At 44.2% G+C, this 26,924-nt stretch overlaps 1 protein-coding gene across 1 annotated transcript in view; it reads right to left on the bottom strand.

The window, feature by feature from the left end:
- Window positions 1–14,018: 14,018 nt before the first annotated feature.
- Window positions 14,019–26,924, bottom strand: part of HS3ST2 (heparan sulfate-glucosamine 3-sulfotransferase 2) — a 93,705-nt gene continuing 80,799 nt past the window's right edge. Inside the window, exon 2 of the mRNA XM_082362590.1 lies at window positions 14,019–15,400. Within this exon, the coding sequence (XP_082218716.1) occupies window positions 14,782–15,400 (619 nt within the window). The 3' untranslated portion in view covers window positions 14,019–14,781. The remainder of the gene's footprint in view (window positions 15,401–26,924) is intronic.

Genomic DNA, 26,924 nt, shown 5'->3' with positions numbered 1-26,924 from the left:
GTGGGTTCCTATAAAACAGCCCGTTAACTGCAACTATAAATTATTATTGCTTATGTGGAGTAGGCTGCTGGCTTAGTAGCTGATACTGAGGATTATGGAAATTATTAACAATCAACAATGTCTCTTGGAGTCTTCTTGCTCTGGGGAAGATGGACGGACCCTGGAGGCATGAAGACAGCTGCCGAGGAGTTTGGAACGACATGTTCTAGCACAAAGTACAGCTGCCTTTGTCTTTGATGGAGGGAGGGCTTCTCTCTCTACTGCTCCTCACATTTCCATCTGGTCACCTTCCGTAGAAAGGAGCCTATGTGTCTGCGCCTGCGGACCTGGGATGTACAGGCATGTATACACCTACCCCCCCATCCCCACAGCGTCCCCCCCCAATACCCAGATACACATATTGTGTAACTCCTGCCAACAGCGCCTTCCTCGGAAGGAAACACCAACATACACCATGGATCCAAGGAAATACTTAAAAATTCTGAAAGAGCTTATTGCATTCTCTATCAGCCCCTGACTGGGCATCTTCGCCCCTCTGCCTTCCTCCCTCTCCGGCAGCACTGCTTCCTGTGAGGGGCAGGCCAGCCACGGAGCCCTGGGGGAGCAACCTGGCCTTGCCCACAGGGCAGATGGGGCGTGCTCAGCCCTGATGGAGTTTTCTGTCAGTCTGTCTGCATCCATTTCCTATCTTCCAGGGACTCCCCAGAACTTCTTGTCTATTCTCTCTTTTCCAGGGTTACTGCGATTTTTACTTTTTTACCACTTCAGTGGTATTTTGGGAGGGAATAGAGAGATAAACATGTAGGCTAAATTCACCCTCTGGAAACCAGAAGTTGTCCATTGCATTTTAAAAATTTGATAAGTTTTTTTTTTTTAAAGCAACAAAAAGAATACGTAATATTAGTGACTGTTTTGCCAGACATTTGACATCTATCATCACATTGACCTTCTCGAGAATTCTATGAGGTGAGGATTACCATTAACAGCCCTTTTTACAGATGAAGAAACTAAGGCGCAGAGACGTCGAGCTCATGTAGATAGTAAACGGAAGAGCCAAATCTGAACCTGGGTCATCTAAATCCAAAGCCTGTCCTTTTAACCTAACTTATGCCTTCTTTTGGTTAAATATAGTATTTCTTAATTACTGTCTTTTTATAAAATGTAATGCCTTTTAGAATCACAAGAAAATATGAAATAAGAATAATTATAAAAAGCTTTCACTTTTCTTGGCTTACATCTAAGCATAATCTTTATTTAAACTCCTGAATCTTCTCTTAGTTTTTTCTCCCCCCCCACCCCCCCACCCCGCCGCGTAATTTTTTTCTCCTTGCGCATCTTTATAGAGGGAGATCTTCTTGTCCATTCCTGGCTTTAAAAAAAAATAGGTTCCCTCAGAGAACCCACGGGTCCTTGTTCCATCTATTTGTCTCAGACAAAGGGGAGATTTGGAAGCTTGTATTTTTGTAGTTTTCTTTTGCTGGATTGCAGTTTTGGTTGCCTGTGATGAGTAGGAAGTGAATTTCCGGGAGAGTCAGCATTGCAGGAGAGAAGTTTCCTGATGGGCAAAGCAGTTTCCTTTCTGAGTTTATTTCCTCAGCAGAAGTTAGCAGGGCACTGCCCTCTCCTCTAAGGGCCCTAATTAGGAGCTCACTGCAGAAATGCCTAGAGTGGCTTGGCCTGTTGCCGGGGTACTCGCCAGGGCCAACAGCTCCCCAGGCCTGTGTCCTGCGCTGTCCCCATTGCTCTGAGCTGGGGTTCTTTGTGGAAATCCCACATTAGGCTTGTTGATTGGCAAGATTCCTGTTTCTCAGGGCTGACCGCCCCCAACCCACCTGTTTTTACTTATTTGTCTGTGATCATTTCAATTGGGATTTCTGAAGGAGAGGTGTTAAAAGCATGTGCTTAACTAATTATAATAACAATGCAAATTTTAAATTTCCTTTTGCACATGAAAAGGAACTGAAAGGATAAATACCCAAAAGTATATCTGGGCAGTGGAATTTTGGGTGATTTTTATTTTTTTCTTTGCGATTTTCCTGATCTCAATTGGGAATCTATTATTTTTACTTGATTTTTAATCTTTTAATTTCAAAATTTCAAGCATATAAAAAATAACAGCAGACATTCATGCACCCACCATAGAAGTTTAAAAAATGTTAACATTTGTCCTACTTGTTGTAGATCTTTTTTTTTTTTTACATCTATTCCTTTTATAATCAAAGGCTTCACTTTAACAATCAAAGAAAGTTAACTCAGGGACTCTCTAAAGTTTTTCTGGAAATAACTTTTTTCTTGACGCTGGAACAGGCAGCCAGCACTGTCAACGGGAAGCCTGGTACCTGGCTGTCCAGGGACCCAAAGAAGATTCTGGGGCACTGCTGCCATTGCCAGAGCCCCCAGGAGGGCAGCTGGGGGTGCAGACACAGCTTTGATGCCTGGAAGCTTTCTCCAAATTCCAGAGTCTAGTGACATCCATCCCTGCCTTACCGAGAGCGTGACCGCTCCAGGTGGGGTCTGCAGACTAATATCCCTTGGCAGGTGTTTCTGTTTTTTATTTTTTGTTTTGGGGAGGAGAAAAAAATCCTTAGTACTCTCTCTCTCTCTTTCTTAGCAGTTTTATTGAGATATAATTGTATACCAAAAAACCCTGCACTTGTTTAATTTATACGATTTGATGAGATTGAACATATGCATATACCCGTGATACCATCTCCACAATCAAGGTAATAAACATAACCATCATCACCTTCAAAAGTTTCCTTGTGTCTCTTTGTGATTTATTATTATATTATTGTGGTATAAACACTTACCATATTTACCCTCTTAGCAAAATGTGAAGTGCACAGTACCAGAGTCTTTACTGTATGCACTGTCGTACAGCACATCTCCAGAACTTGTTCATCTTGTGTAACTGAAACTTCATACCTGATGAGCAATAATGCCCTATTTCTCCCTTCTCCACTGGCAGTTTTTTAGAAATGCAGAAATGCACTGTTCTTCTCACACGTTCAGGTACATAGGAATCACCTGGGGATCGTGTTAAATGTGGATTCTGACCCAGCAGGTCTGGAGTGGGGCCTGAGAGGCTGCATTTCTACGAGCTCACAGGGGATGTTGATGATTCTGGTCTGCAGAACTCACTCTTGGTAGCAGAGCCTCCAAGGACTTGGCGTGGTCCCCAGGTTGAAGGAGGCCACACTGGTTATACATGGCAGGAATCTGTTCTCCTTGGTCACAGCCAATGTTGTATGGGTTTTTAAATCTTTTGAATATCACCCTGTTCCTGAAGAAAACATTTGACCACAAGAATGCCTTAGATTTTGCTCTCAGTTTTCAGTGCCCCAATTATTACAAATGATTATCATTAACTCTTTGAATAGAATCCATCAAGGTAAATGCAAAGTGTAATCTATTCCAGCTAGAAAACAAAGACAAATTTCTGTGTCTCAGATCCATTGTCCATTTTTAGCATATCCCAAAGTGAGATGAATGCCTCATTGTTGGTATGTGAGAGAATTTTAGGTATCACACTGATAATTTTTAAAGACTTTACAAATATTTAAAAATATTCTTTCCACCTGAATTCTTTTTTTTTTTTAGTTGAAATATAGTTGGTTTACAATGTTGTGCTAGTCTCAGGTGTACAGCAAAGTGATTCAGTTTTGTGTATATATATACATATATACACACACACACACACATATATGTATATATATATATACTCTTTTTCAGATTATTTTCCCTTATAGGTTATTATAAAGTATTGAGTATAGTTCCCTGTGCTATACAGTAGATCCTTGTTGGTTATCTATTTTATATATAGTAGTGTATATATGTTAATCCCAAACTCCTGATTTATCCCTCCCCCCTTTCCCCTTTGGTAACCATAGCTTTGTTTTCTATGTCAGTGGGTCTATTTCTGTTTTGTAAATAAGTTCATTTGTATCATTTTTTTTAGATTCCACATGTAAGTGATATCATATGATATTTGTCTTTCTCTGTCTGGCTTACTTCACTTAGTATGATAATCTCTAGGTCCATCCATTCACTGAATTCTGAACCAACTGAGAAAAAGGATAAAAGCACAAGGCAGATGGGAGATTACCATGACATTCTTATTATGACAAAGGCAAGGCTGAAACCTGGCTTTATTAGCATCAAGGGACCTTACTAACGCCCTTGCCTCCTTGCTGGCATCCTGGGAATCCCACTTCAGGGAAAGTGAGTTTGAGGAACAGACCCACCTACCCAGATGACTACTTGATGCCAATCTGTGGGGAGAGGGAAGAAGAAAGAGACAAAAACTAGGATTTTGATAAAGTAGCTACACCCACCCAATCAAGAAATATGGACCAGTGACTACGCCCAACAACCAGGTAAATTCTCACCCCTCTGGGAAGAGGAGAAAGGATAGACGAGAATCTAAGGGTGTTTTGTGAAAATCCCTTCTCTTTGAAACCAGAGAAATGGGGGAAAAACATCCCCTCATAGCAATAGTTGTGCTTTTGTATTTTAATTAATAAGGGTTAGTGGAGCTGATTCTCCATGTGTGATAGAAACAAAAGGTTTCCTTTTAAAATAAATTTACGTGAACAAAAAGGAGATGATTAAAAGAAAAAGATTAAGGTAATAATAGTACAGGTAATATGTGGATATATGAAAAATTGTAAAGATGATGCTCAAATGTCTAATGTTTGGGAAACACTGGTCCAATTAATATTCCCTGAAATCTCAATGCCACATTTCATATTCACACACTGCAGATCAGGGTCGGTCTCTCATCCTAATGTTCTCCTAAGGCAGCTTTAGCTCAGTTATTTGACCATTGATCATGGTTTGATTGTTTCATTCAATAGAGAGTGGTTAGAACGAATAAACCAAGACCCTTGATATATTATCAGCTTTGATTTCATATATATATACATCATTTTTGGGTCAAGTCATATGATCTTAATAGTATTGATCCCAGGCTTTTAATTCCCTCTCCCCTCTCCCTCCCTCTCTCTCTCTCTCATTTTTTCTAAATTCACTGTGAGAATAGGAGTAGGTAGAATAGCAAATTCTTTTTTTAATGGCATAAAATAAGACTGTGTCCTTCAATAATTTGATGCAGTTTCTAAGTGAACTAGAAGCATGTCCTACTGCCACAGGAAACAAGGAGACCAGTATACTTTCATGCCCTGGATGTCAAGGTTACATTCACTGGTTCCAGGAGACAATAGAAAACAGCCAAACCTGTTGGCTAAATGGTGCCAGGTAGAACGAGCTAAATGTGAATTATGCCAAAAAGAAAACCTGCATTTGGCAAAAAAAAATCTTGACATCCAAATGGGGAACATTAAATTATCCTACTCAAAAGGTTCATTCACTTGGTTACCTGGGCGCCATTTTGCTGCCAAATTTTCCCAACATGTTAATTGCTGTACACTTGTACACTCAAAATTGAAAGCAGTTTCCAAATATGTTTATATGAGGGGTGACAGCTCTCCCCACTAAAAAAGTCCCTTAGAGAAAATGGAGTCTCATATCTGAGTCCTTAAAATGTATCTAATTTAAAGGGCATTCTCTAAATAACTTTATTTTGAACCATGAGGACACCATGAGGACTCACTTATCCTAAATGCTAACTTAGGATATTCATATAGATCACTGGATGGACTTGGTAACAGAAAAGGCAGAGAAATTTAACACTAATTCAGTCTTTATTCCTTGAGATGTGAACTCACAGTGCAAGTTTGGACATAAACAAGCCGTTGGAAGTCATCTTAAATGAGATGTTAAGTGATTATGTTGACGGGATCATGACTTCATGTGTCCTGAGAATGGATACATGGAACTGGAAGACTGCCATGGTAGAGAACTGTTAGATTAACTCAAACAAGGTCCTGATGCCAGAGATTAATGAGAAGAATTTAAATAATATCATTTCATGAAGATGCAAGAAGGGGAACAAAGCAGTATTTTAAATCCTTATAATTGTCCAGATAATGTGATTTTAAATTCATCTGAGGATCTACAACAAACGAGACACTACAAGTAGATAACTATTCCCTTTAAATTTCTAAAAGTTTACATTAGGTCGAACCATATGAGATTGCCATTTTTGCAGGTTAAAACAGCTGAATGTTGGCAATTTCACATGGTTCAACTTCATAAACTCAAGTTGGCAATACACACAAAAAGATATTATTGGGAAAACGATGGGTCACCCTAGCTGTGGGGTCACCTTATATGCAGGTGTGTACACTTCAAGGTGAAAGTGGAACACTGGAATTTTCTAACTGCGGAATCTTCAAGGTTAGGGTCATGATGATATTTAGTAGATTTATTGAATTTTTCATTAACGGAGGACCATTTGGGGAGACAAACTGTTGGCTTCATCAGTAGTTACTCCAATAACCCTCCTCTTTTTAGAATAATCAAGATTTTAGTTGTTTTCATTATAAATTATCATTTTTGTTCACTATTTGCCCAGTTTCTTTATTAGAAGGTCTACTTTCACGTGAAGTCATGGAATACTTATTTCATGTGCTCACTAGTGACATCAGTGGTGAATCATTTGCCTACAACTAATGCCAAAATCAGGTGGCTGATGCTCTAGGAAGGATAAGATCACAATTATTCCTTCTCAGAATTCTCCAGGCTTTATTTATCCCTCTATCCATTGGGACCAGCCATCATTTGCAATTCTGCACAGTATCACCTTGATCCCCCATAGAATCCCCTTAATAGACTCATCATTCTTACTATTTCGTGTTTATCATCACTTTATGTAAGAAAGACAAATAAGTGGATATTCCAGGAGTTCCTGTAAAAGGAATTATCAAGGATACATTATGTTGACCTCCAGCTCTCATGTAAAGATCGCCCTCAGGAAACTGATTCTCTCTCCTTTGGGCTCACATTAGGTCGTAGGAAGCACATCACCCATCAGTTGTCCTCTTTGCCTTGACTCTTTGGAAACTCAGAGCCACGCTTGAGTTCAATCAACGTGGAACATTTATCACATACATTTCTTTTTTTTTTAATGAGATAATATGAATATTTATATTGATAAAAGGCATAATCCACATATAGGTACAAATATTGTAAATCAAACAACATAGCATTCGAAGTTGAAGTGCGAGGGGCCCCTTGGGGCATCTGTTTATCCACCTGAATTCGTTCTTCAGCTCTCCAGTGTGCGCAATGGGAGGTGGGGTGAGAGGAAGAGATTACATATGTCTCCCATAGAAGGCATCCAAGCTGACTAGTGGCCCATCTTACCCTGGAAAAAGAGTGGGCATCCATTTCTGCCCTTCGTATTGGGTAAGCAGCTGTGGGGTACACTCTGAATTTGTGGAAAAACTGAGAGTAGCCCTTGAACTGGGATGTGGTGTAGATGGGCCCAGGGTCCAATCTAGTGACCAGAATTTAGCCCAGTGCCCTTAATCCTTGTTCCCAGTTGCCCCAACCTAGAAAAACACATTCCTGGGCATTTCAGGCTGGCATATAACACTCTTCTCCGAAGGATGAATTCCTCCTCATCCTTTAAGACATGGCTCCATTGTCACTTCCTCCAGGAAAGTTCCCGTTCTCTTCCCTGTGCCCCTCATCACCAAGTTTCAGTTTATTACATTACAGAGTAATTGTTTGTTTATGTGACTCTCATTCTCATTAGTCTGGGAGCTCTGTGAGGGGAACAGGAACAAAGGTTCACACAATTGTGTATCCTCCGTGTCCGGCTAGTCAGCCTAAATTGTTCAGTAAATATATGCAGAACGAGTGAAATCGCATTGATTCCTATTTTTTTGTATTTCATCTAGTAGTTTCTTCACCAAATTTGAGGACCAGACCTCATAACTTCCTTCTCATTCCTGGGAGATGTAATGTCATTGCACCTGCAGTATCTAATAAACAAGCTGAGCTTTATGCAATAGGTGGTGAGATTTCTTATAAGTGGAAGGAGCTCCCTGTCCTTTTTCATGAAGTCCTCTCTGATTGTGTTATGTTTCCTCCTTTACACTGCCCTCCACCCTGCATTCGCTCCAATTATTGCCCTGGACTTATTTGCTCACATCTCTCTTGTGTGGGTTACTCCAGGACAGTGTCCATACTGCAGGAATCAAGGGTGTGGCCTTGACACATATACACAATGGAATATTACTCAGCCATAAAAAAAATGAAATTGAGTTATTTGTAGTGAGGTGGATGGACCTAGAGGCTGTCATGCATAGTGAAGTAAGTTAGAAAGAGAAAAACAAATACTGTATGCTAACACATAAACATGGAACCTAAAAATATGGTACTGATGAACCTAGAGGCAGAGCAGGAATAAAGACGCAGATGTAGAGAATGGACTTGAGGACATAGGGAGGGGGAAGGGAAAGCTGGGACTAATTGAGAGAGTGGCATGGACATATATACACTACCAAATGTAAAATAGATAGCTAGTGGGAAGCAGCTGCATCGCTTGGGGAGATCAACTCGGTGCTTTATGATCACCTAGAGGGGTGGGATAGGGAGGGTGGGAGGGAGGAGATATGGGGATATATGTATACATATAGTTGATTCACCTTGTTATAGAGCAGAAACTAACACACCATTGTAAAGCAATTATACTCCAATAAAGATGTTAAAAAAAAAGGGCCGGGGTGTGACCTTGAGAGGAACGCCTGGTCTGGATCTTGGCTCTACTACTTGTGTGAACTTGACTTTCTCCACTTTTTTCAGCCTCAGTTTCCTCACCTCAAAAATAGGGGTAATATCAGTTACCACTTTTGAATGTGAGTCTCAACTCTTCACATGGATTAACTTGTCTAATCCTCATAAAGCCACTATGATGTTGGTACTGTAATTAGCACCCCTGTTTTACAGATGAGGAAACCGAGGCACAGAGAGCATAAAATAACTGGCCCAAGATCCCAGAGTAAGAGAGCAGTGAGTTAGAGTCAGAACTCAGGCAGCCCATGTTTGTAACCACCACACCCATCTGCCCTGTGTTCACTGGACTTTGAAATAGGACTTGCTTTGTAGGGTTGATAAGATATGGAAAGCCCAGCAGCCGACACAGAAAGAGCATTCAACAAAGGTTATGTGTTGTGACCTCCATACTCTCCTATTGCAAACACTCAGTACATGTTGACTAGTTTTGAGTGTTAATAAGTGTGTATGAGGATATAGGAAAGAGACAGACACACACATACAAGAAGACACAAACCCACACATAAGCATGCATCCTCAGACACATGCGTGCACAGACCAGAGGGACTGAATGTGGAGTGTGGGGAGTCAGTACGCATCACGACACCAGTAGGGATGCGGGAGCGCCTCAAAGGCAGGGCAGGAAGCTGGGAGAATAGAAAGCATCCCGGATGTCTCAGTGCTACTTGCAGGTGCATTCAGGGCCAGGGAATCTCAGTGAATGCGAGGAATGGCCGTCAGGACTGCCACGCGTGATGGTGCAGTCTGTGCCCTACACAAAGATGTGAGCTGGGAGTGGCAGGGGGCGTGGAGGCTGATGTCCAGCCTGCACTCTGTCTGCTATAGTGTGTCCCCCAAGGCTGTGTGCATCCCCAAGGGGCACCCTTTCTGTTTATCCGCCAAGAGGGAGTGCCCTTTCCTAACTCTCACAATGGTGCTGTATAGGCTAATAATGGCAGTAAAGACCCCAAGAGACCTAAGAGATCCCAGGAAAAGGTAGAGCTTATGGACAGCACCCTTTCTTGGGGTTAAGCAGTGGGGTTATGCGTTCAGGGTACAGAGCCCCAGTAGTTCATTCATTTACTCAAATAATAATTAAGTACCTACTGTACGCTGGGCACTGTGCTGAGGAAGATGGACACGGTCTCTTCTTTCCTGGAGCTTACAGACCCAGGTGGGAGAAAGATATCAACCAGTAAACTCACATATAATGCCAGATAGCGGTAAGTGCTAAAATGGAAGGAAAACAGAAGCACAAGACTGAGAATGACAGGGGGAAGGGAGGACAACTCTGGGTAGATATTTGAGCCGAGAACTGGACGATGAGAAGGAGCCAGCCATGCTATCTCGGGGATCAGCTCTTTAGGAAGAATAAGCTGCTTTTGGCGTTCAGGGTAAGATCAGAGTGGTAGGTATGGCAAACGGTCAGAACCAAAGAAAACCTAGGAGAAGACTGGTCCCAGGGTCTAGGCCAGCAGGAGCAGAACACTGGGACAATTTTGGCCTGAGGGCAATAAGGACACCAGGGAATTTACCACCCAAACTGGGGCCCTGCTGAGTGTGGAAGGGACAGTGTCAATAATTTCTCCAGGACATCAGGTATACACTGGATCTGTCCTGGGAAAACCAGGGTGAATGATCACGCTACCCTGGGCGTAATGGGTATTGAGTTTATTGGGCCAAAATCTTTACAGCTCATCAGTTTAGACTCAGCCACTTGCTCCTGGGTTGTGAGAGTGACTTAATTCCTAGGCACATTGGAAGAGATAGGATGGAGGAAACTGCTACGAGCTTGGTTCTATTGGAGATGCGGTGGATCTAAGCTGACAGGAGTGGTAGGTTCCACTGCCAGGAACCAAATAAGTGAAAATAAAGGGAATACAAGTGAGCACCTACTATGTGTCAGGCACATGCTTTCTCACCTAAGACTCACAACAAACCCCTTATCATAGGTACAATTTCTGTCCCAGTTTACTAACGATAAAATTAGCTCTAAGAAGTTGACAATCTGACCAAGATCACATAGGTAGGAAAGAGCAGAGGTAGGATTCAAACTCAGACCTACCGGGCTCCCAATGATATATTGTCTTTAGACAGAGGCAGGGAAAGCAAGGCTGACACAGGTGTAGGCACATTCGGATAGGCTCAGAGAAACACACTTACAGAGCGACACTCAAGACGCAAGAGATCCAGACGCAGCTGGAAGCTTTGATGTGTGGGTAAGGTTCTGTGCCCCGTACAGCTAGGTGTCCCCCAATATCTGCTCTCCCCTGCTTCTATAGAATACCCCAGTTTTAGCCGAACCCTGTGCCACCAAAATGACAGATTATATTTCCCTACTTCCCTCGCATCTAAGAGTTCTACCCAAGATGATGTGAGCAAAAATAGTACCACTATCCTTGCACAAGCCTAGGGGGCACTGTTCACAATGTGAGGAATATATGAGTAAAAAGGATGTTGCAACCTTGACTGGAAGAGGTTTGTTCTGCCCATTCTCCCTTTTGCTCCCAGGAGACTGAATATTTGAAAGGAAAACGGCCAGACCATATATGACAACAGAACTCTGACCCATACTCCTGCAGCAACTGGCCTGGAATGGTCAGGACCTGCTCAATGACTGCCAGCTGTCCTACTTTTATGTCCCTGCTTCTAACTGAGGACCCACCAGAGAAAGTCAAGTATGCCCACAAAACAATCACATAGGATGCCCGCTTCTAGTTAGCCCACCTCCAGCTTCGCGGAGCCAATAACCACCTTCAGGGCACACCTGAAGAGTCAGGACGCTCTGTGTGTTCTCTTTTGGGCGATCTCCACTGATTTCTACACTCCCTTCCTGCTGGTGAGTATGGAATGAGCCATCGTGTATTGTGAGCTCCAGGATGGAAGGAACCTGAGTCTCCAGTAGTTTGGAATCACCGTGCACCCTGGACTGTTAGTGAGAGAGAAGAACGCTTCACACACACACACACACACACACACACACACACACTCAGGTCCAGAGGAGACTTTTTTGTCCCAGATTGAATAGTCAGACCTCATCTATTTAAACCATACTAATTTGGAACTTGTGCAAGTTTGCCCTTGGGCAGCCTGGGCGAAAGGGTACTTTTGCACTGGATTAAAAATCAGAGGTTGCTGAGCAGATTCATGTATACACCTGATTTCACTCGTTTAAACTAGGATTTTTAAGGTACTTTAGCATCTTTCATTTGCATATGATGATTGATACGCTAATTACAATGGACTCTGACCTATTCATTAATACTTAGAGGCTACTTAGTCTGGGAGGTCTGTGAATGCTTATAATGCAAAGGAATAAAGCTGCATTTGTGCACACAAAATTCAGAATTTTCATCAATTCTAACCGGATTCTCCCTGATCAGGATAAACAAGCAAATTTCACTGACTCTTTCTTGGGTATTTCCTTTGTGTCCCAAATTCTATCACCCTCTGGATACAACCTTGGCCACCGCATGGCCCAGGATCACAGGACACCAAATACTTTTGGATGGGGAATTTATAAGGGCAATTCATTAATGTCCACATACAACTCATCACCAGAGATTCCGGGCTCAGCTTCTGGGTGGTAGCAGCTCCCATTGGCCTCTGTGTCCCTTCTCCATGCCCATGGGGGATGCACAGAGGGGGCAGACTCCCAGAACTGGATGGATTCTTGGTACAATGTTCTCAGTCATTTGATCTCCTAAGATGCTTGGGGTGGAAAGATGGGTTAAGACGCAGAGCCAATATCTTACGTTTGTAAGTCTTGTAAGTCAGACTCTTATTTTCAGGAAGCTTCCATGATGCCTGACAGAGCAGACAAAGGCAAAGTGGCCCCTGGAGGTTCAGCAATCCTTCCCAGCTACCTGTGGGTCCTATGGAGCTATCTGGGAAGCGTCCCAGAAGTGCAGTTCCATGGGACATTCCTGTCCCTGCCACCAGACCTCCAACATCCATCCACACACTCACACATTCATCCATCAAACACTTGCTGTGTGCCTACTACATGTCAGCAAGATACAATCTTGACTCTTTGGGAGTTCACGGTCTATGGTCAAGACAGACATTTACACAAGTGATACTCTAGTGTGATAAAGGCTGGAACTGAGATGCATACAAACTACCAAGTGCAGAAGAGTGAGCAGATAACTCAGCTTGGTTGGGGAAGACATTCACAAATATCAAGCCAGCGACAATTGACTGAAGTCTTACGGGAGCAGGGGTTTCCATTAGCTGGAGACACATGGGGGGAAGCATTCCAAGAAGGCATGGAGACAGAAAAGGATCAAGAAAAGACACGTAGTTCTGTAAGGCTGGGTGAGGGAGGAGAAGTGCATAATCCCCAAACTGACATCGGGGTTGTTTTGGGCACCATGCTGGAGGATTCGGACTCTATTCTGAGGCCACGGTACACACTCAAAGCAGGGCTGTGAACGCAAATGCCTACAGGGTCAGGCAGATGATGAGGGGGGCCAGGTGGGAACTGAAAAACCGAGAAGTGCAGGTCCCATCCAAAGGTGACAGCCATTGTCGCCGTGCTGGAGCACAGGCTCAGCGTGGCCAAGTCTCTATGTCATACTGACTGAAGTAAGTCAGACAGAGAAAGACAGATATCATATGATATCGCTTATATGTGGAATCTAAAAAAATAGTACAAATGAACTTTTTTACAAAACAGGAATAGAGTCACAGATGTAGAAAACAAACTTATGGCTAGCAGGGGGGAGGGGAGGAGGGATAAACTGGGAGATTGGGATTGACATATACACACTACTATATATAAAATAAATTAACTAATAAGGACCTACTGTATAGCCCAGGGAACTCTACTCAATACTCTGTAATGACCTATATGGGAAAAGAATGTAAAAAAGAGTGGCTATATGTATACGTATAACTGATTCACTTTACTGTACAGCAGAAACTAACACAACAATGTAAATCAACTATACTCTAATAAAAATTTAAAAAATAGAAGCTGGAAATCCATATTTTTATATGAACACTCCCAAGTTTTAAATGTTGGAAATTATTTCAAAACATCATGCTGGCCAAACAAAAACATGTCTGATGTCCTATCAGCCTCTAGTTTGGCTTCACTTCAGATGTAAAGCTTAAACAGAGAGCTGACACCGTCAGACTATGTTTCAGAAAGAGGATGTCCCCACTGACCTCCCCAGCCTTTGCCAGCAAGGACCTCTTCTTCTCCCTCCTCCACCCCCTTGCTTCTTCCCTCACTGCCCTCCCAGACCATCCCCAGTGCAGCCCCATCTTGCTTGGAGGAGCTGGATGAATGCGCCGTGCTCCAGGCCTGACTTACAGAGAAAGCCCAGCCATGAGAACACGAGAGAGCCGTATTTATTTCACATGGACAAGCGTGATTCTGTCACATGCTGAACATGAAAGCTCGCGTGAGGAAAGTACCCGTAACAGCAGAATTATGTGCTTTTGTCCACAGGGAGCAGGGAGAGTCACAGAGTGGTTTTCAAAGACAGTTCAAGCAGCGTTGAGACCACAGGCTTTGAAATCACTGGTTTATTTCATCAGCGAAGGGTCTGTCTCCTAGGAGTGACCAGGGGGACACTTCCAGCTCTGTAATCTCGCCACGAGCTGCTAAGGTCAGGAGGACGAGGCTGGTTCCCCATCCATCACCCAGGGTGGCTCAGAGACTTAAGCTGAGAGGGGAGGTACATGCCACTCGAAATTAACAAACCCACCCCGGGGTGGACGGGGACAGGGACAGACTGCTGTGTTCATAGCAACAGACCATCATCCCTTATAATATGTATCGTAATTGGAAGATGCACTCCCACTCCTCCTAAAGCAATTTCCCAAGGCCTCTTAAGGGCTGAAGGGAAACAATTCAGAATTGACCGGACATGCCAGAAGCAGATCAGCTTTGCATGGACAGACTGGGAGGGCTAGTGGCAGGGACCCCTCTGGTCTCTTGGCCTTATCTGGGCTCCCCGGTTCCAGGATGATGAAATCTGAGATAGGAACAGGGGTTGGAGCCTGGGTTCCCTGGGGGCAGAGGGTCAAGGGCTCTCAGGGCAAACCTCGTGGAAGAGACAAGTGGAAGAGCCCTTGCATCTCGCTGGCTCATTCCCACCTGAAGTCCTGCCCAACAGTTTCATAAAATTTAATATTATAAGGTCTATAAAATTCCCGGAGCTGGTCTATCACTTCCGGATCGATCTGTACATGAGTTCTGCCTTTCGATTTGCCCAGGCATCGAGGCAGGAGGCTCGATTCTGTTTTTTTCAAGCAAGGGAATCCTTTGGTCTTGTTGAAGTAGAAGTGCTTGTCCGTGATGAGCCTCTTAATGCCCAGGAAGTCCTGGACCCGCCCCATCTCGCCGGCTGGGTCAGTGATGAGCCGCTCGCCGCTGACGAAGTGGATCTGGGCCAGCGGGAAGTAGCGCAGCCAGCTCTCCAGGTGCAGCGCGTACATGCCTATGCGGATGGCGTTCCAGGACACATCCACCAGGCCCAGCGTGCGGTTGCGGAAGGAGAGGCCCTCGAAGGTAGGGATGTCCGGCTTCTTGGAGAGCGTCTGCGTGTAATCGGAGATGGCGCGGGTCACGGGGTTCCGCACGACCACTATCAGCTTGGTGTCTCGGGACATGTTGAAGATCCGGCGAGGGGCCTCTTGAGTGACGAAGTAGCTGGGGGTCTTCTCCAGTGTGATCTGGCTCTCGAGGGTCCGGGGCATCAGGCTCCTGTGGGGCAGAAACGCACATGATCAGCCAGGGCTCTGCTGGGGGCTTGGAGCAGATCACTTCCCTCCACCCAGCTCCCTAGTGAAGCACCCGCCCCTCACCAACGGGACATTTGAGGCTCACCTGCTCTCATCTGATGAAGAACCCACTTTAACTCTTGTTGACTTTTTTTTTTTAGGTCTTTAACAGTTTGCTTTAAGACAAGAACCAACCTAAATGTCCATCAGTGTGAAATAAATAAATGATGGAATAGCCAATTAATAGAGTTAGGTAGATCTGCGTGTACTGTTATGGAATGATTTCCAAGATTTAGTGCTTAAATGAAAAAAAGCAAGATACAACTTGTTTATCTCAGGAAAGATACCAAGAAACCAATAAAAGTAATTGCTTCTGGGGAGGGGACTTGAGTGGGAGCAGAGCAAGGAGGTCAGGGATAAATGAGAACTACTTTTTATTGTGCAATCTTTTACGCTGCTTGAAATTTTTATTGTGTTTATTACATATTCAAAAAATACAAAGGAAGCCACCGAATATTGTTCTGGCCGAAGATACTTCTCTAAATATATTAAGAAAATCTTTTGGGGGGAGGAAAGGCATACTTTGTAGGAATAACATGTGTTTTAGAAATGAGTTCTGATGTCTTTTCCTCCTTGGTGCAAGACTGAAGAAGCACAGAACTGCAGGCTAGTTGGGACCTCAGTCGGAAGCCCTAATGCAACCTCTTGCTCCCTTACTTTTTTAATTTCCTGGTTCTGCTTAAGGTTTAAGGGAGGATGGTGGGACACGCTGATGTCTCCTTCTCAGGTGTGTCTCTTTCAGGCCCTTGTGGAGGGGAATACCTCTGGCTACCAGTCGCTACATTTTTCTTAAATAAAATAAAAATTTCGTTTTTATTTTTGGCTGCATTGGGTCTTCGTTGCTGGGCACGGGCTTTGTCTAGTTGCGGTGAGTGGGCTTCTCATTGCGGTGGCTTCTCTTGCTGCGGAGCACGGGCTCTAGGTGCACGGGCTTCAGTAATTGTGGCTCGCGGCTCTAGAGCGCAGGCTCAGTGGTTGTGGTGCACGGGCTTAGTTGCTCTGCGGCATGTGGGATCTTCCCGAACCAGGGATCAAACCTGCGTCCCCTGCATTGGCAGGTGGATTCTTAGCCACTGCGCCACCAGGGAAGTCTGCTACTTCTTTCTGAAGGTTGTGTTTTACCCTTAACTAGTTTTTCTTAATCCTGGCTGTTCATTAGATCACCCAAAAAAGTTAAAAAAAAAAACCCCACAAATGTCTGAGCCCCATCCTAGACCAACTGATTAAAAATATTTGGGGGTGGGTTCCTTTGTGAAGCTCCTCCAATGTGAAGGTAGGGATGAGAACCATCAACACAGCGTCCTTCCCCCACTCTTAACACTACGGCTTCCCAACACCCACAGAATGCATCTTCACAGTCCTCTGGAATAGAGGCGCCTGGTACCTGGTCTTCTTCGTCCCAGCCCCTATCGTCATCTCTCTTCAGTAACCTGGCCTTACAGTTCTTTGACCAAATATCTCCTTTTTCTCTTCCTTTTAGCAACTCTTTTTCATGGCCATACCTTAGGTCTTGTCCTTGGGATTGCCCTAATTCTGAAAAGGTTCACAATGAAATTCCACTCTAGGACTATGTTGTGGGTTGAATGATGATCCTCCAAAAGATACCTCCACCCAGAACCTATGAATGTGACCTTATTTGGAAAAAGAGTCTTTGCAGATGGAAGTAAGTTAAGGATCTCAAGATGAGGTCATCCTGGATTAGGGTTCCTTGTAAGGAATATCCTTAGAAAAGAAGAGAAGGAGAGAAGAGATACACAGAGAAGGAGGCAATGTGATGAAGACAGAGCACGTAGTGATACGTCTACAAGCCAAGAAATGACAAGCATTTTTGGCAGCCTCCAGAAGCCAGGAGAGAAGCATGGAGCAGATTCTTGCTCAGAGCCTCCAGGAGGAACCAACCCTGCTGACAATTTGGTTTCAGAATTCTGGCCTTTAAAACTGTGAAGGAATAAATCTCCATTGTTTTAAGACATCCATTTTGTGGTCATTTGTTATGGCGGCCACAGGAAACAAACACAGAGTACAACCTTCTTTCTTTCTACCTTTACCACGGTTTCAAATTCATTGTATTGATACCCGATCTTCAGATTCATCTGTGATATTCTTGATTTCACTTTCTTCTAAACCTTCTCTGGACCCAGTGAACAATCATTTCAATAGCATCATCTTCACATCTAACCCTAACCCTAACCCTAACCACCATCGCCATCACCATCATCATCACTAATTTCTTTGTAATACTTGCTCTTCCAGTCTCTAATAATGCATCTTGCCGACTTTTCATCTTTTCTAATTCTGTCTTTGGGTTGCCAAACAGCAGTAGAGAAAATTGCTGATCCTGACAAAGGATTTCTTCTCCTTTATATATTTATTAGTTCTAGCTTAAATTGAGCCCTCAACACTGCTCAATAATCTTTTATATTTGTCTTTACAGCACCCCCATCATTCCTCATAGTAAGTGTTCCAAATTCTCACCATAAACTCTCAACCATACTCAACCACCCTAACACACAACTAGTCTCCCACTACTCTAGAAAAGGATAAGCTTCCACCCCTCCACTCCTTCAGTCTTCCTCTCCTTCACCTTGAAAGTGACTATTATCCATCCTTAACCCCTCCCATTAATCTCAGAAGACAAGGTAGGCAAGGGCTCACCTGCCCACCTGTGCTGTCAGATCCCTTCCCCTACTGCCTTCCTTGCAAATCTACCCATTATCCCTTTGAATCTTCAAATTCTCTTTGCAGCTGATAAGCTGATACGACTGATATTTTGCTTCTAGGCCCAGAGTCTATAATGCACCCTTATGGGTTGAAACTTAAGTATTTATTACTACTGAGAAGGCCATTTTTTAAGTTGGATATCATTCTTGGCGAATAATCACAGGTGTACTTGAATAGAATTCTTTGGCTGGATTTTCTTAGACATCTGCCTGTAATATTTTACGACCTTGGCATACATTGTAATGAGGTTTTGGCCTTTATGACAAGAGTAGATGAAATTACATATATGTGACAGTGCATTTAAACTTAAGGACTTTCCAAACTTTATGGGGGTTACTGATATCAACACACAAAAAGTTGACCTGATAAGCCATTAAACAGATTTCTTCACAATATCCTTTTTTAAAAAAGATTTATTATTTATTTATTTAATTTATTTTTGGCCGCGTCGGGTCTTAGTTGCAGCACACGGGATCTTCACTGAGGCATGCAGGATCTTTTGTTGCAGTGTGCGGGCTCTTTGTTGTGGTGTGCAGGCTTCTCTCTAGTTGTGGCGCGCGGGTTTCTCTCTAGTTGTGGTGCACAGGGCGCATGGGCTCTGTAGTTGTGGCACGCAGGCTTAGTTGCCCCGTGGCATGTGGGATCTTAGTTCCCTGACCAGGGGTCGAACCCAAATGCCCTGAATTGTAAGGCAGATTCTTTACCACTGGACCATCAAGGAAGTCCTTCTTTGCAATATCCTTTAATACGCTAAAGAACATCCAAGAGAGGAATTGAAGGTGCAGCATTTCCAAAGCTTATCTGGCCAAGGAGCTGTGAACTTTTGCCAGGAGCACCAATTGACACCTCTTTCTGTTACCAGTTTGGGAAATTCTGACCAATTCCAGTGATTGTCAGAGTGTCACATCATTCCCCCAGCTGTGAACTGAAGTGAAGTTCCACCCTTCTAATTCCTAATTGGTATATCAGCTACAAAACCAAATTACAAATACTAAGAAAGATACAAACACCAGACTGTAAATAACATCACACCAAGGTCATCACGTCGTGAGTCAAATGTGTACTCCAAATTTTCTCTATCCCACCAAAGGACACCCCTATATATTTATTTCTCCTTAGGTCACTGGAATAGAGTACAGGAGGCCTGCGAGATGATAATGTACAAGGAGACCATATGGACACACACCTCCCTGCTCTGTGGTGGGAAGGGGGCATTAGGCTTTTCCTTAAGGCTCATTTTTCCTCCTCATGTCATTGTTCAAATTTTGCTGATTTGTTTCCAGCTGCTAACAAACAGCTGAACTTTTCTCTCACCCTGTAACCCTTTTAAGCTTCAGCGTCCTTTCTTTTCTGTGTAGCTCTGCAAAAATTACGGAAAGAATGGTCTAACACTCATCGTTTGGACTTACCTCCCATCTGTTATTTTAACCTGCTCAGCAACAATTTCCACCACATCTGGTAACAGCTCCCAGATTTTTTTAAGGAACCACCACTCCTGCTTTAGATAAAATCTTAGCAGGCCAAGGGGAGGGTGCCGTGACTGAAGTTAGGCTAATTAGTGCCAATTGTGTCAGAAAGACAAAAATGTATCATAAAGACTGAAAGTGGACTGAATCTTCCAAGAAGACACAGAGCATGGAAGAGCCTCCCTATCGATTTTTTTTACCAAATCCCTTCAGCTCTCTGGGTTCTTGCCCTTTCTGAGACCTGGTTTTCCCACTTTCCTCTGTATTCTGTGAGTTACTGCACATCCTTCTAATTTGTTTGTTTGTTTGTTTCTGGACTACTTTAAATTAGTCAGAGTCCGTTTCTGTTGTTTGCAACCCAAGAACTCCAACGTGTCTTACACAACTTGGCTTCCTCTCTGTGGAAGCTACACTCACCCCCACTAGATTATAAACTCCATGAGGGAGGGCAGGTGCACCTTATTTGCATCTACATCTGCAAAGTCTACCACAGCCATGGCACAAGTAAAGTCTCCATCAATATTTCTGAGGTTACATGAAGCCAACAACCTAATCCAGTTATGCAACGAAGCCCTCATCCCTTTTCACATTCTCAACTCTCTCCAAACCACTGGGAATCTTCCCAGGAGTCTATCTCCCACTTGTCTTATTCTACATGATCTTCCTGGATGACCTCATTCCTTCCCCAGCCATTAGCACCGCCCAGGAGTTGTTGACTCTTCATGAGCCTGTAACTGCAGCTCCAGCTTTCCCACACTCTGGCCTGGAACGTCCAACTGTCTGTGGATTGGACACCCCACCTCAACAACCGAACTCCCCATTTTCTTTCCAAGCTTACTTCTCTCTTTTGCCTGTTCGTGTAGGTGATATCACTGCGAGTCCACTCACAAAGCAGAAAAACGTCAGAGTCATTCTTGACTCCTTCTCACATCTAATGTCTGTCGTCCTTGTAAGTTCTCAAGTTTCCCCCTCCCCCTCCCCCAGCACTCATACACCTCAGGCTCTCTGTTCCTCTGACAACAGATTTCTCTCTGACCTCCATGCTTCTACTCTCTTCTCCCTTTCAATTTATTCTGCAGTCTGTGTCCACCAGGGAACTGCTTCTCAAGCAAATCCAATCTTGTCAACCATCAGTTATTCTTTTGAAGAAAGCCCACATTCCTTGACCTGGTACTCAAGGCTGCTGCCTACCTTTCCAGAATTTATCTCTTGCCACCTCCTGGCAATCTGATGCTTATACTATGCCGAACACAAAATCCACTCCCCAAACACATCCTGCTCTTACGTATGTTTTGCACTTGCTGAGTATTTTTTTATTTTTTAAGACTCTTGGTCATCTCTCTTGTCTCTTTCACCCTGGTAAATGTCTACTCATGTTTCCAAGTCCAAAGGAAAAGTCATATCCTCTGTGAACCCTTTCTTGTAATTTCTTGGCACTTCCTGAATCCAACTACTAAGACCTCACCCCATTGTGTAGAACTTACTAGGTATGCATCCATTTATTCCAACAGATCATCAGCATCTTGGGTGTGTTTCTCATTCTTTTTTGCCTTCCTAGCACAATACCTGGCATGACATAGGTGCTCAATAAATTGATCAAAGATCCAGTGTCAAAGGTAGGTGCCTATTCAGAGGTTACCTCTAGTCCTCAGAAGTTACCAGTGTTTGCTTTATGAAGCTTGGCCTTTTCTTGGCATTCTGGCCTTGGGCAGAGGAAGGTTCCAGCAGATAGTCCTGGGGCGAGGGGATCGCTGTGCCGTTTTAAAAATTTAATCATGGTCACACGTGCTCAGGTTCACAGGCTGAGGGGAATCCAAGCTCTGCTTCAATCAAAACCTCCCAATATACGAAGGTAAAATGAGATTGAAAGGAACACATCTTGTACCATTTCTGTTTTGCCATCTGCACTCTGTCCTTTGCCCAAGGCTGCCTCCAATGTTGAAAGAGGACAGGGCTGTGGTCATCTGTAGTGTGGCTGGGAAAGGAGGAGTTGGGGAAGTCAAGCTGGACTCTGGGACCACCTGGAGGGCTTTGGAAATATGTAAATAACCCCACACCAGACTAATTAAATAAGAATCTCTGGGTGGGCACGGAGGCCTTGGTACCTGCGACTTTAAAGCTCCTCAGATGATCCCAGTGGGCCCCCCAGGGCTAAGAACCACGGTTGAGGACTGCATGTTCCTTTAGGCACGTAGCCTTCAATATGGTAGCTCAGGAGTATCACCTGGGGGTGTGCCTTAAAGGGTCCCAGTACATTCAGCTTCAGCGGGTTTGGGGTGCAGCCCAGTAGCCTACATTTTTAACAAGCCCCCTGCCCCAGGACTCATGATCAGAGAAGCTTGGGAAGCACAGCCTTAATAAAATGCACCCTCATAAGTAACATGATGGTGCTCATTACTACCTAAGATGTTATATATTTATTTGATGGATGTCTCTGCCCACCCCTGCCCCCAACCATAGACTGGAAGTTCCAAAAGAAGAGTGTTGGTGTCTGTCTTGTTCATGGCTGTGCTCTCAGCACCTAGGAGATGGCTGGCACTTAGTAGGGGCGTAGTCAATATTTGCTGAAGAGAAAAAATAGAAAGGCAAGGTTTTGGTTCCCAAGTCTGGGAACAACGAGGAAGAAGCATATTTGTGTGTGCCGGTGGAGATGTATGCACGAAAGTCCGTATTTTATCTTCTCCCTAATGGAAAAATCACAGACTTCTGCAGCCCTTACCGAAAAAGACATACACACACAAAATCCAAACACTCACTTGTCAGCTTGAGGCTCTCTGGAAATGGCATTTTCTGACCCACCCAGTGGGACACAGGCAGTTCCTGTGGCTCCACTGTCCACAGAGGGACGTCCTGTGCGGGGCCTCTGAGCAGGGCCGGCACACCCCTGATTATCACTGAGAGGGTTCTCTGGAAGATTTCATTTCCTGCTAAATCTGTACACTCTGTGTATGTGTTCTAAAAGGTCTGCGGCCTGGGGGACTTCAGTGATTTATTAGCTCCTAGCTGGGCAACCAGGCTCCTTGAAGAAAAAATCATTGCCGTCTCCAGAGGGATAATTAGGAGCGGAAGAGGGGGGAAAAGACTTTCTTGCAAGAACCTGGTTCTTAAAACTAAACCTAGAGGGGTGGGATAGGGAGAATGGGAGGGAGACGCAAGAGGGAGGAGATACGGGGATATATGTATATGTACAGCTGATTCACTTTGTTATACAGCAGAAACTAACACACCATTGTAAAGCAATTATCCTCCAATAAAGATGTTAAAACAAAACAAAAGTAACCTAAACCTGCTAAACCTGCTCACCCGCTACATGCTGGCTGCGCGCAGGCACAGCACCTGTGAGGGTAGAAATGAGGCCCCACTAGCATCGTGGCAAGTCCACAGCCCCAGATCCTTATATTGATGTGACCCAGGAGGAAACCGCTGAGTCCCAGCCTGAACCCCATCAATAATTCTTCACTGCTCACAGGATAGAGGCCTAAACAGGATTTATGTGGCTCATCTTGATCTGGCCCACAGCCGCCCTGGGCTCTGGCCAGACTGGACTATTCAGGATTCTCCCCCGAAACTGCATTTTTCATGCTAAGGGACCTCTGACATGTTTTGCCCTCTGGGGGAAGGCTCTGTAGCCTATCAGGCAGAACTTCTTCATCTCTCAGCTCTTAGTTCATCATCACCTCCACCAGGGAGCCTTCCCTGACTGTGCCCTTATTATTTCCCCCTTCCCAGGAGTTAGGCAATTTGCAATTTGTTACCCTTGTGATTCCATGGTAGTCACTACAGACACATCCCACTTTTTTACACATTGTCTGCATCTGTCATCACCCTAGAATGTTAGGTCACGGAAGGCAGCGATCACCACTGTCACATCTCTATCAACAAGGCCTGTCCTGTGCTTGGTACGCATTCATGTAATCATTGGACAAGGATTTATTGAGCACCTGCTGTATGCCAGGGTACAAAGACAGGCATGGTGTAGTCTCTGTCCTCAAGGAGTTAACAGTCTTGTAAACCCCAGGGATGAAGGGGTTCCCTTTTCTCAATGTGAGGGGCTGCACTGAACTTGGCTTCCCACTAGGGCTGGTGGCTTCCTCCTCTGCCAGGAGGGGCCATGCCTGAACCCAGTCTCTGACAGTCATCAAAGCCCCCAGGGGCTGGGCAGCTGGCTTTCCCAGATAACTTCTGTACACAGCTGGCACCTCAGCCCAGCCTGCCTGGTGTCCCAGTAGTTTGATTGTCCCCCCAGCTGACAAGGCTGTTCTCACCCCTGCCCTATAAGAGGGGAAGTTGATGTAGGTGTCGGGGCAGAATCCCTTCCCTGGAGCGTAAACCCGCAGCTGGTCCAGGCTCTGGTATGTCCCCCAGGGTGACGGTGAGAAGACAGAGTAACCCCTTGCCTGCCTCTTCTACTGCAAGTTTCCCCAGTGACGCTTATTCTTTTTTTTTTTTTTTTAAGATTTATTATTTATTTATTTATTTTATTTTTGGCTGTGTCGGGTCTTAGTTGCGGCATGCGAGATCTTCATTGCGGCATGCAGGATCTTATGTTATGGCGCGTGGGCTCTTCGTTGCATTGCTCAAGTTTCTCTCTAGTTGTGGCATGCGGGTTTTCTCTTCTCTAGTTGTGGCGTGCAGGCTCTGTAGTTTGCGGCACGCAGGCTCTCTAGTTGAGAGGCGCGAGTTCAGTAGTTGTGGTGCACGGGCTTAGTTGCCCTGCAGCCTATGGGATCGTAGTTCCCTGACCAGGGGTCGAACCCGCGTCCCCTGTATTGTAAGGCGGATTCTTTACCACTGGACCACCAGGGAAGTCCCCCCAGTGACACCTATTGTTTCACCCATACTTTGTGCATTATGGAATTTGTCTTGAGTCCTGCCATGTGACCGATGGAGACAAGAAAGGGATCCTCCTTGCCTGATATATCCTAGACATGTTCAGAGGGCAGTGGGCTACTTTAGCAGCTGGTTTTGAGTATGGGATTTGGAATCAAAGAGACCTGAGTTTGAGTTCTGCCACTTGCTAATCAGAAGAAATGGGCACACAGCTTACTTCACTTCGCATAATGTCCTGTGGGTTCATCCACGTTGTCACAAATGGCAGGCGTTCCTTCCTTTTTTATGGCTGAGTGAAATAAGCCAAGCACAGAAAGACAGATATCAATACTACATGATTTCACTTACAGGTGGAATCTGTATGTCTAACTCATATAATCAGAGAGTAGAATGGTGGTTGCCAGGGGCTGGGGTAGGGGGTGGGGAAATGGGGAGACTTTGGAAAAAGGGTACAAACTTTTAGTTATAAGATGAATAAGTTCTGGGGATCTAATGCATAGCCTGGTGACTACAGTTAACACTACTGTGCTGTATACTTGAAATCTGTTATGAGGGTAGGTCTAAAGTGTTCTTACCACACACATACAAAAATGGTAACTATGTGAGGTGATAGATATGTTAATTAACCTGACTGTGAAAATCATTTTACAATGTAAACATATATTAAATCATTATGGTACATACACACAGCATACATCAGCCATACACATAGTCTGCTACAGACTGAATGCTTGTGTTCCCACCATCCCCACCCCAAATTCATACGCTGATGCCCTAACTCCCAGTGTGATGGTATTTGGAGGTGGGGCCTGTGGGAGTAATTAGGACATGAGCGTGGAGGCCTTAGTGCCCTTATAAGAAGAGACATGGGAGAGATGATCTCTCCCTCTCTGCCACATAAGGACACAGTAAGAAGGCATCCGTCTATAAACTAGGAAGTGAGTCCTCACTGGGAACCAAATCGGCTGGCACCTTGATCTTGGACTTCCAACCTCCAGGCTGTGAGAAATAGCTTTCTGTCATTTAAGCTCCGTGGTCTATGACATTTTTGTTATAGCAGCCGGAGCTGATTGAGATGGGGTCATTGATGCCTTCGATGTAAACAAGCTCACAGCTAACATTTCTTGCGCAGTGACCGAGGGCCAGATGCAGTTCTCAGCTCTGTGTATGAACCACCTCCCTCAGCCTTCACATTAACTCCACGAGGCCGGCACTCTCACTATTCCTGTTTATGGGCTGAGGAATCTGGGACACAGGGAACTAAAGTCAGTCACCAAAGCGATGCAGCAAGTTGAAAAATCTGGATTCAAGCAAGTGTGACTCTAGCACTAGAAGAAAACATGAGAATATAAAATTAATCTTGGCACGAGGACAGCCTTTCTAAGCATGAGACAAAACTCATGGAGGAAAAGACTGAAAAGTTAGATACGTAAAAAATGGAAGTATCTGGGATGGAAAAATACCATAAATAAAATAAAGGGAAAATGACTCACTGGAAAAACATTTGCAGCATATAAGATAGGGAAACAAAGGATGATTTCATATATTTTTAATATCTATATACATGTTCATATGTTTTATATATTTTTTCAAAGTTCTTGCAAATTAATAAGAAAAAGAGCCAGCTGGTAGAATAAAGGAACACAGGCTGTGAAAAGTTAATAGCAAAAGAGCTACCTATGGGAAATAAATACATGAAAAGATACTCCATCTTTCTTAAAATTAAAGAAATGCAAATTAAAACTAAGATGAGATCATATTGTTCACCTATAAGACTGGAAAATATACTTTAAACAATTATAACAGTTATTGCTGGCAAGAGTGTGTAGAACTAAGTACTTGCCAATATTGGAGGGAGTGTAAATCAATGCATCTTTAGGAGGACAATTAGATATTATCTACCCAAATGTAAAATGCACATACCCTTTAACCCAGCAATTCCACTTCTGGAAATTTAGTTGTGCAAGTGTGTAAAGACCTGTGTGCAAGAATGTTTGTTGCAGCATTTGTGGCAGAGATGGGGAGGTGTCCACCAAAGATCCCTGCCCCTCACTCCATAGTGTAGCTCTGTCTCTAGAGGGCGGTGGCCCAGCCACGGACTACATTTCCCAGCACCCCCTGCATCCAGGTGGGGCCCTGTGGCTGGTTCTATGTGTGTTACCTCCAGACCCAGGTGCTTACAAAGTAGGTGTGTCCTTTTCATTTTCTTTTCCATCTACTAGCTAAATGCAGAGAACTCTGAGGCCCTAGAAGGTCCAAAAGGTAGAAGGGGAACGAAGACCCCTTATAACTGGGAAAACAACCCCCTTGGACTACCGTGAGCAAGACATACACTTTTCTCTTGGCGTTTGTTTGTTACAGCAGCTGGCATTGACCTAATGACTGAAACACTGTTTGTAGCAGAAAGAGACCAGAACAACCTACATGTCT

The sequence above is a fragment of the Balaenoptera borealis genome, assembly GCF_965194805.1.
Source record: "Balaenoptera borealis genome assembly, chromosome: 16".
Lineage (NCBI taxonomy): Eukaryota > Metazoa > Chordata > Mammalia > Artiodactyla > Balaenopteridae > Balaenoptera > Balaenoptera borealis.
The sequence above is the reverse complement of the archived record's forward strand: the minus strand, read 5'-3'. Positions and strand labels throughout refer to the sequence as shown.